The 11,061-nt window shown below is 41.9% G+C and overlaps 1 protein-coding gene across 2 annotated transcripts; it reads left to right on the top strand.

The window, feature by feature from the left end:
* Positions 1 to 83: 83 nt before the first annotated feature.
* On the top strand, positions 84 to 9,568 carry LOC138955754 (uncharacterized). 2 transcript variants are annotated; one of them, XM_070327294.1, is made up of 7 exons: positions 84 to 357; positions 2,309 to 2,515; positions 3,840 to 4,042; positions 4,326 to 4,558; positions 4,965 to 5,147; positions 5,674 to 5,898; positions 7,333 to 9,568. In XM_070327294.1, the coding sequence occupies exons 2-7, from the start codon at positions 2,343 to 2,345 to the stop codon at positions 7,597 to 7,599; spliced, it is 1,284 nt and encodes a 427-aa protein (XP_070183395.1). In that variant the 5' UTR covers positions 84 to 357; positions 2,309 to 2,342; the 3' UTR covers positions 7,600 to 9,568. The 2 variants fall into 2 exon arrangements, with proteins under 2 accessions (XP_070183395.1, XP_070183394.1); XM_070327293.1 differs by having other exon boundaries at positions 2,306 to 2,515.
* Positions 9,569 to 11,061: the final 1,493 nt, after the last annotated feature.

Here is an 11,061-nt window from a genome sequence, read left to right as displayed (position 1 = left end):
TACCCATCCACCTGTATGCGCTGGTGCTAAATTTAACACACTGCAAGTCGCGTCACCCTTAGAGCGGCCGGCCTATTGTCACCAGAAAGCTGAACAGACACGACGTGATCTAATCCGGAACGAGCACATGCATTTTCAATGACTTAGAGTTTGAAGTAGACCGGTAAATACAGAAAATCGCGGTTCAAACCCAACGCTTGTCTGATACTGCTGGAGCTACCTGAGTGAGGATCAAGTCTCTTCATTTCCCCACTTACAGACAAAAAAGAAATTTTCACGGAATTTGAACGCGTCAAATGAAAGCCGAAAGTCTTCCAACATTACACCTCACACGATAGACAGCCTCATCCACTTCAGGTAAGCACAACAGTGATTTTGTTGTAGCGTTCGTCGACGTCGTTGTTGTTGTTGTTCATCATGTTGTTAACTTGTTGTTGTTGTCGTCGTCTTTGTTGTTGTTGTTGTTGTTGTCGTCGTCTTTGTTGTTGTTGTTGTTGTCGTCGTCGTCGTCTTTGTTGTTGTTGTTGTTGTTGTTGTTTCTCAACAGCATACTGTGATGCTGGCTGATTTATTCAATAAACTTACTTTCAGACGCGGTTGTGTTGCTCTCCCTACATGTTCGTCTGATTATATACCCTCCAGCATAAGACAGTACGCAGCGTGTTTCTCTTGCTGTCAAATTTACATTAATGAAAAAACATAACACATAATAAATATAATCACCGGTGCGCAGGCGAGTCATCTGTACGAGAGCAAACGGCTGAGAAGTACCGGGCCCGACCAGGAAGGACTTGACTGAGACATTCAAAACTTGACATTGACAAACAAATATTTTTATTAAGACTTCATGCAAAATAATACGTATTTTCACCAGTTAGTTTGGGTGCCTTAAATTGGCTTCTCAAAGGAACGCACTCAAACTGTTTACCCTACAATAGAGAAAACGAATAAAGAGCAGTGATCAAATATCTGCCGAGAAAAGGATTTAGCCCAATGAAAATCCATGTTTCATGACGGAAACATTAGGCAGGGATTTCCCTTTAGACACTACAGCCACAGCGTTTTTGTGTGTGTGTGTGTGTGTGTGTGTGTGTGCTGCTTTCAGTGATTTTAAAGACGATTATAGTTTGTCGTTTGTGTTTACTAGAATTAATCTTTGCCGCTACTATTATTCAAAACAACGTAAACGAGAGTCGATCGTTCATGTTTATTAGAACGAATAAACAAAACAAAAAAACTAACCATTATCACAATTTTTTCTTTTTTTCTTTCTTGTGTTTTTGCATAATGAATAAATCAATGCATCGTTTGTGTTTATGACAATAAGCCTAACTGTAACTCGGCTTGTGTTTTGAGGATAATTTTATTTATCGTTTGTGTTTTTGATAAAAATCGTAATAAATCGTTTTAATTTTAAGAAACAACTCTGATTCATCGTGTGTTTATCAATGAACACGTGTGTCATGTGTGTGTGTGTGTGTGTGTGTGTGTGTGTGTGTGTATGTGTGTGTGTGTGTATGTGTGTGTGTGTGTATGTGTGTGTGTGTGTGTGTATGTGTGTGTGTGTGTGTGTGTGTGTGTGTGTTTATGTGTGTGTGTGTGTATGTGTGTGTGTGTGTGTGTGTGTGTGTGACGATTCTGAGAAAACTACTGTAGCAAAATTCATGAATCCTTTCACACACATTCTCTTAGAAAAAAACTTTAGATTTTTTTTTCTTCCTAATTTTTGTCGATAAATATCTTTAATGACGTCATATCCAGCTTTTAGTTACATTTGAGGCGACTCTGTGACTACCTCAATACTCAACCAAATTGATTACAATTTTAGTCAAGTAATCAGTCCGGACTATGGGACTGCATTTCAGCTTCGAAGCTTAAGAAGTAATTAATGAGTTTGCTGATACAAGTTATCATTAGTATTGAATTTTCACTAATACATTTTTTTATATTTTTTTTTATAGATATTTTGTATTCCTTTTCTTTTTTTTAATCCAAATATATATAGATATGCCATGTTTACTCTGAAAATGTGGTAAGAATGAATTAAAAACGGTGTAAGCAAATAATGTAAGTGCATGTACTACGTTCGCATGCTTTGCCAAGACGAGCGCAATCTGTCTCGGTCTTCGATCGGGCATGGACCAAGCCATACAACATGTAGTTTCAGTGATTACTAGTTTTTAGTGTTGATGTTTGTTTTCTTGTTCAGGGCGACAGATTGACTATATGTTTTGATATTGCTTCACGCGACTTCTCTTTTATTTTGCCTTGTAACTATTATCCTCTTTTTTCGTGTAACTTTCAGTAGTGAATAAGACTGGTGTCCAATTTTCTCCAATAAGATGCGCCAACGACGTCGAGTCATTCTCTATGTCCTCCTGGCCATCCTTGAAGTGTTTGACTTCTTCAGCGACTGGATGTTTTTCGCTGAAATGAAAACAGCGAAGAAAGGCCTGGTGTACGGACCGCCGGAAAAGGCAGCTTTGTGGAGTCTGTTGGTCTTTGCCATCTTAGGGTAAGTCAGTGCAGTTAATTACATATTAAGGAGGTCGTGAGTTCGAATCCCGGTCGCTGCCGCCTGGAGATTTTTCCGATCTCCCAGGTCAACTTATGTGCAGACTTGCTAGTGACTTAACCCCCTTCGTGTGTACACGCAAGCACAAGACCAAGTGCGCACGGAAAAGATCCTGTAATCCATGTCAGAGTTCGGTGGGTTATAGAAACACGAAAATACCCAGCATGCCTCACCCGAATTCGGCATATGCTGCCTGAATGGCGGGGTAAAAACGGTCATACACGTAAAAATCACTCGTGCTAAAAACATGAGTGAACGTGGGAGTCTAAGCCCATGAACGAAGAACTGAGAAGAAGAAGAATTACATATGACACAAACGGCGTTGCCTCACTTGCTGTCATGCTTACTACCACCACCACCACCACCACCACCCCCTTCCGCCTCTCATCCGCCCTTCCCTTCCTGTCTCCTCCAAAGATAACTTCTTATTGGTGTTACTTAGTCAGTGAGATGCAACAGGTCCTATAGCTTGCTTTATACATTATTTTTGTTTTGAGCAGGAAAGAAATATGCAGAAAAAAAAACCCACTGAAATATTCTGTAATGCTGATGTGCAAAATTAATTCAGCAAAATATTGTCACTCAGCCCAGGAAGCAGCCAGACGGTTGACGTTTGGTCTGTGTGTAGGTATATGGAAGGTTGGTCTAATCCCACAAAGCATGAGCCTGGACAGAGTTGTTGTAATGTCCTTGATGTTACGCGGGAATGTGGCGGCTATTGCTTTTCCAATCGACAGTCACAAAGACGTGGAGGGGTGGGGAGGATGTGGGGATGGGGGAGGGGGTGATTGGGTGAGGAGGGGCTTGCTCATGCACACACGCTCATACACTCACACTCACACGCACTTACGCAGGCAAACACAGCCACAGACTTGCGTAAAAACGTGCACGAAGAGTGCTCAGACAAGAATCGGGGGGTAGTTATCCGGGAGGACAATTGTCCTGGGGGGGGGGGGGGGGCAATTGTTCATGGGGCAGTTGTTGGTGATCAATTGTCATCCCATGGTGGGGGGCAGCTGTCCGGGGGGCAATTGTCTTCGGGGGCCAATTGTCCGGTGTGCAATTGTCCTAGGGGGACAATTGTACGGGAGGGAGTTGTCGGGGGGCATTAGGCGTGCTGGCGTCCTTCATATCTGACCACCTAGACTTTACGCCCTGGAGAAGAAAACTTCAGCTTCGATGAACACGGGAAGGAGAGTATCTGTAACTAATCATTTCTCAATGCCCTTGTGTTCATCCATAAACTGTTTTGTGTACTCTACAGTCTCTGGTTCATCTTCGATCTGTTGAATCTGTGGAGGGACAAGTTCAGTGATAAGGAGCCCTGGGTGGACACGACCCTACTGTCCGCAATCATCCTGTGGTTTGAGGATGTTCCACAGATCATCATCAGCTTCAGCATTGCATACTGTCGCGAAGACCCCAGCAGTGTCTTCCAGCTCATCAAGGCTTCTCTGGTGTTTGTTGGTAAGTAAGTCATAAGACATCGAAATACTTTTAGTCCATGAAGATAATATAAAGCATGAAAACCTGCAGCTTTACTACTCTTTTTGGTGTGTGTGTGTGTGTGTGTGTGTGTGTGTGTGTTTGTGTGTTTGTGTGTATGTGTGCGTGTCAGTGTGTATGTGTGTGTGTGTGTGTGTGTTTGTGCGTATGTGTGTGTGTGTGTGGGTGTGGGTGTGTGTGTCCCCTCGCCCCCACCTCAACACCCACCCACCTATTATTTTAACGAGAACAACGTACATGGCAGATCTGGCGATACATATCTGCGTCGCCTGTTATGACTATTGCAAGGACAGAATGAAGAGCAAGCTACAGAAGATCTGCTGGGGATTCATCGCACTGGGCATGCTGATCAACACATGTTTTGCCATCGTTGTCTTCATCTTCACCCAGGCACATCGCGACTCGAACAACGACATCAAGGTCCACCAGCCAAAGTCCTTGTTTAAGGACACCTACAACAACCAGAGGTATTTCCAGGTAAGTGTCTGGTTGAGAAGGTGCCTCGTGATACCAAAAGCAACACAAATCGATGGTTTAACAGTTGGATCGCATGCATGAGCAGTGAGGCGTTTCTCGATTCAAAACGTTTGGGGCCAATAGTTCTTTATGCAGATGTTATTGAAGTCCGGACTGGATGCCTTAACGCATATTTATTGTGTTTTCTATATACATTTTCCAACCACGAAACTACCGGTAACCTAAGGGACCATCTCTCTGGTGATGGATTTAAGAGTTGTCTGCCCAGAAAAGAAACTGGACTTCCTTTAAAGAAAAAAAAGTTTTAAAAAAAGTAGAAATTCGATTTAATCTGCGTGATTTATAATTCTATCAGAATCGTCAGTATCCTCCAGAACTCCCCATGATCTCGCTCCGTCTGTTCCAGAATGTGAGTGTATTTTTCCATCTCCCTGACTTCGCTGCATCCACGCCTTCACAATCAACAGGGTCTGAGTGGGTCCGCCTCACGTCCATTAATGACATCCTCAACCTTGATAACGCGGGAGTTATGAACTTCAACCTCGTCCATGAGAAGACTAACGCGCACGTCAAAATGGCTCTTTATAAGGTGAGTCCAATCACACATCAAGACCACAAGCACATAATACTTTGGTGGTGATAAGGGGGGAGGGGGCAGTAACTCTACTGGTGTCTACGTATACTTCAGTTCACTCTGTAGTAGCACCAAGTTAGAGAGTACTCGTCCTCTCGCACGCCCCACCCACATCGTGGTGAGTGCATGTGAGCAAGGCAATGTCATGACCTTTAACTTTATTTACAAGAAAACCTAAGCCGACATTAAAACAGAACTCCATAATAACGTTTTCAAGACAGTATTATGAACTTCATTTGAGAAAAGATCAATGTCCACTTGAAAAAAAACCCAGTCTTTAAGGCAGGACAAGTCATGACATGACAAGAAGTTCAACTTCATCTTTGAGAAGACCAACGGCCGTCTCAAAATGGCACTTGTAAAGAGACTCTAGTCACACACGCTAGCGTGTTTGCAAACTAAATAACGAATATTGACTCTTATTGACTCGTATCATCGACCTGCATGCCAGTTCCTTCAATGTTTCTTTCAATGATGACAGGAAAACAAGGCAGGGAACAATCAGAAAGGTGACTGGCAGTTGTCCGGGTGCTATCAGATGGAGCTCGCGACCAGAGCGATGATTTCAGTGAACGAGTCCACTTGCAGGGGAGCAAGCTTCTTCAGCAACAATCGAACCAGCGTATTCATTGGATTCTCCTTCACGGCACCGGACTCTATAGTCTTCAGGGAACGCATCTTTGGGGAGATATATTACAACATCAAGGTAAGCTGTAGGAGGAGCTAACATTTTGGTTGGAGATATATACTGGGGGAAGTGAGATGAAAGTGAGGGAGAATCCTTCAACTTCGAAAGGCTCATCTTAGGGCACTTCTTGCATACAAATATTAAGGTACTGTTAAGAGCAAAGAGTGCGTTGGTTAGAGGGGTGGGAGGGGACGGGGGAGGGGGAGGGGGAGGTAACGGGAAGGCAAGGGAGGGAATATGGACGTCTCAGATAATCGTTTGTCCTTTAAATAGAAAATAAATCCAAAAACAAAGAGACTGCCAACGTTTCAAAATTCAGAATCAATGTTTTTGTACTTTTTGAGAGTTTCATGACTGGTGCAAACGCACATGATTCTGTGCAAGTAATCCAAAAACTGCTGGCTGCCAGCGTTCCAAAAATCGTAAAACAAGAAAAGTTAGTCATAGGAACGTTTATTTTTTGACAACCCAAGACAGTCATTATTTCTTGTTTTGCGGATGATTCCATCAATATCAAAAGGCAAACCTTTGGGTCCACCACAACATTGATGTAATCAGAAAATGAATTAACAACTTTAGTTTGGGAAGGGGAAGGGAGCAGTGATGGCGCTAATATTTTTTCAAACTGGAACACAAACTTTTATGATGAAAACTATCCAGACAAAAAGGTAGGCTGGTCATGGAACCAGTGAGAGTCCAACTCAGAGTACTGCTTTTGTTGTTTTACCAGCGATAAACTTACGGTTGTTCCAAAAATCAACCGGTAGGTTATACCGGCAGCAAATTATTTTCCGGTATTTTCTCATTTCAACCGGGAAAATACCGGTAATTACCGGTTAACGCCAATACTGGGGGAGTGGATGAAGAAACTGTGGAAAGGATGCATGCTCTTCAAATGTCTTATCTGTTTGTTATCGGAATGTGTATTGATTATCATTTTTAGAACGTGTCCATAAGCAGTCTGCTTGTTAACATTCTTAATGTTGTTATTGTTTGAAACGTGTATCAAAGAAAACGAATAAAACACGCTTAAACCAAATGTCTTATCTTAAAGGCCAACTAATACAACATACATGCAATCTGAAGGAGGACGATTATCTTTTGGGTTGGAGGGAGTAATGAATGATGAAATTGAAAAGTTTCGACTATGCATTATGTTACAAATAAGACGGTAATCTAAAAGAAGAACGGTGAATGTTTTGGTGAAAAAGAAGGGGGGGGGGGGGGCGATTTTTGTTTGCCAATCATGTCTTCATTATCGTACTGGCACCTGTATAACATAAGATTATGTAATATCGCTAGATAAAAAAATAAATATCCTATTCGATGCCCTCATGACGTGTAGGCTGAGCCCCACCGCCCCGTGCCCCTACACTGTCAATGTTAAAAGAATCACAAACATAGCTACACAAACTGATTATGACAACGAAAATGTACTTTATTCTTGATCAGGTTTTCAACAACGGTCAATGCACAGACTTAACCACCCCTCCTGCTATCCACTACTATCGTGTCAACGCCACCATCAGCGACAACAACGCAAAGGATCTCCTCATGGGAGGCGGCACGCCACGTTTTTACCGCAGCGACACAAACGACCTGCAGGATGTTAGAGAAGTCTGGAAGACCGGCTTCTATCAACAGTGCAAAAGCTCCGGCAGTCTGGCACCGGTTTTGGACTCGGGTATTACTGTCGAGTGTTCCAATACTGGTGTATGATGTGTCATGGAATGTTCTTGTGTGCGCATAGACACTTGGTGATTTCGGGGGTGGGGGGATGTCCGTGTGTGTGTGTGTGTGTGTGTGTGTGTGTGTGTGTGTGTGTGTGTGTGTGTTTGTGTGTGTCAGTGTGTTTGTGTGTGTGTGTGTGTGTGAGTGTGTGTGTGTGTGTGTGTGTCAGTGTGTGTGTGTGTGTGTGTGTGTGTGTGTGCGAGCGTGTGTGCGTGCTTTATGAAAGGTAACGTGAATAGAACAGAACAAAAAACCAGTTTTCGATATGTTGATATTTATGTATTTCTAGGCAAAAGTTCCCATGCATGAATTATCTGTATTGTGTGGGACAATTAAAACATTTCATGTACTATGTTTGTCTTTTTAAAGTTTTGCTTACCAAAGTTACATGTACTTACATGGACGTACAGTGTCGCCTTAAAGCAACCGGACCTAATTACTGCTGAGTGGAGCTATGTATTAAAGTGTGTTTTCTTGTAGTTGCTGTGTCATTTACTGAAATATGAGATGCTGCTTCTGCAAGGTTTTTGACTGAGTAAGGGGAATATGTGTGTGTTTATTTTGCTTGCACGTGTAACCTCCCTTTATTCATTAAAAAATTTTAACTTCCTTTCGGGGCGAACCATTTTTCGTCTCATTATGTTGAAATGGTTTTGCATACCCAGGTGATATTTGTGCAAAGTTTGTACATAATGTGTTGTGATAAGTTTATCGTTTTATTAGTATGTTAGGATTTAAATGTATTCAAGGTTCACATAATTATTGCGTTGTTATTCAAAGGTAACGTGTAAAACGCAAAGAGAACGGAAATATAATGAGCTGCGCGCATTACAAGCTCTTAATATTATCATTTTAACAATAATGTCAACCATAACAGATCTGTCCATTCCTTCACACACAATAAAGAGCATCCTTCCTCATACCGCACATCTACAGCCAAGCAGCCATATGATCGGAGTCGGATTTTTTGTAAAGACCTGTTTTCAAATGATTATGTATTCATTTTTTTATTTATTGTTTTATTTAGTAGGGGGTTGGTAATTAATTTTGTTTGCGAAACCTATGTCAATCTGCGAAAATAATTCACAAACAACTCTCAGTTTTCACTGAGATCTGCCAAGCTGTAGATTTCTCGCCATGTTAACAGGTTAACAGGATGCTCTTATGCCATGGGTAAGACTGGAGCATTTCGTGCAGGTTCACACAGTCCTTTAAGCGGGAGGGATCGTGCCTTTAAGCTGTACATACTTATGATTATTCTTTCATTCGTGAATTTCACACAGGGCGGTATCGATCACTGTATTGCTGAAGTGTTTTTATTATTATCCTTTTAGGCTTACATTAATGTGACCCTCCTCCACGGAATGAGTCGCATGTCACCTTTGCATGATTTTCATATTTTTACATTTTCATAAAGAGTTTTTTATGCTCTATCCAGTGGTTAAACTCGTTTTAGAAAAGAGCGAAAACTGTTTGAGTTATAAGCCTGTGACTAAGATGACCCTCACACTGTGACCAGACACTCCCCGGACTTATATTAAGCCTAGCGCAGAACCGCGCGAGGTGACATGCGACTCATTTCGTGGTGGAGGGTCACTTTTTTTCTACTTTACATATTCTTAGTTTAGTTCCTTGAGAAACTTAGGAAAGGTCAGATTGATTTGGTTGCTGCAAGGCCGGGGGGTGGGGGGGGGGGAAGAGGATGTGTGCACCTGTATGTGCGAATACTCACCATCTCCTGCAAATACTCGTCTTTGAAATATGTATAGATCTAGGTTCATCAGTCTTTATTTAGTGAGAGTCCATAAAATTGCTCGGTGGTAAATTGCTTTTATTCAGTTTGCCAATATCTAAATATTATAATTTCTAACATTTTAGTTCAAACGCCGCTATAATACATTACACTGGCATTGAGCATGCAGAAAGTTGAATGAATAAAATTTTATATTGCGTACAACTGTGTTCAACTCCGTACGAGAGAGAGAGAGAGAGAGAGAGAGAGAGAGAGAGAGACACACACACACACACACACACACACACACACACACACACACACACACACACACACACACACACACACACACACACACACACAGAGAGAGAAAGACAGAGAGAGAGAGAGAGATAAGAGCGAAACATACAGAAAACAAGTCGCGTGAAGCGATATAAAAACATTTAGTCAATCAGTATCAAACAAAAAGATCAACACTTCAAACCAGTCATCGCTAAGACTACGAGATCTATACATATAGATAGTCTCGGCTAGCAATACCGAGACGGATCACGCTCGTCTCCGCGAAGCATGCGACCGTGTAGTATGAACCTATTTTCTGTAATTCTGAGCACAGTGTTAGAGTGAACATGACATATCTATATATTTTTGAATTCAGGAGAAGATGAAGAATACAATGCAGTCGTTGTTTAATCTGTTACTACAAATTTGATTTTAATGACAAGTTTAACGAGCAAACTAATTAATTATTTTTTAAGATTTTGAGCTGAAATACAATACCATAGTCCGGACTTTGTCGAAGATTCTTTTACAAATTTTTTAATCAATTTGGTTAAAAAATGAGGGAGTGACAGTACTTCCTCAACTGTCACAAAAAGTCGGATATGACGTCATCAAAGACATTTATCCAAAACAATCAACAACAAAAAGGGGATATCATACCCAGGAACTCTCATGTCAAGTTTTATGAAGATAGGTCCAGTAGTTTTGTCTGAATCGCTTATCTACACATACACACACACAGACACACATACACCACGACCCTCGTCTCGATTCCCCGTCCATGTAAAAACATTAGTCAAAATTTTAAAAATGTTAAAAAAAAAGACAGACAAAGAAAAAAATAGGGGTCACTTCACTCTTCTACTTCGAACGTCATTCCGTCAAAAATAACTGTTCGGAAATTACAGATTCCCTGGAAAGATTATTTTACTCAGAACCCCGCTCTGCGTTCGCTGGCGCTAAATCTGACTCATGCATCTCATGCATCTGCTTCAGATAATGTATGGCCTCACTCGAAAAAAGGGTCTCACACAGACAAGCGTTGCAAGATATGTTTAAATGCGCAACGTGATCGCTACAAAACTGACGACGACAAGCTCAGCCACTCAATTTTTTTGGAGTTTTTGTCGTGTGGCAACAATGCATATGAAATTGTGTGCTCTGAGAGAGAGAGAGAGAGAGAGAGAGAGAGAGAGAGAGAGAGAGAGAGAGAGAGAGAGAGAGAGAGAGAGAGAGAGAGAGACAGACAGACAGACAGACACACACACAGACACACAGACAGACACACAGACAGACACACAGACAGACACACAGATACAGAGACACACAGAGACTGAGAGGGCACAGAGAGAGAGCGGGCAGAGAGAGAAAGAGACTTGGGGGGGGGGGGGGGGGGGGGGGTGAGTGGTGAAGCTGGAGTGAGTGGGGAAAAAAAG

Source organism: Littorina saxatilis, unplaced genomic scaffold (assembly GCF_037325665.1).
Source record: "Littorina saxatilis isolate snail1 unplaced genomic scaffold, US_GU_Lsax_2.0 scaffold_2028, whole genome shotgun sequence".
Lineage (NCBI taxonomy): Eukaryota > Metazoa > Mollusca > Gastropoda > Littorinimorpha > Littorinidae > Littorina > Littorina saxatilis.
This window is presented reverse-complemented; position numbering and strand designations above follow the sequence as displayed.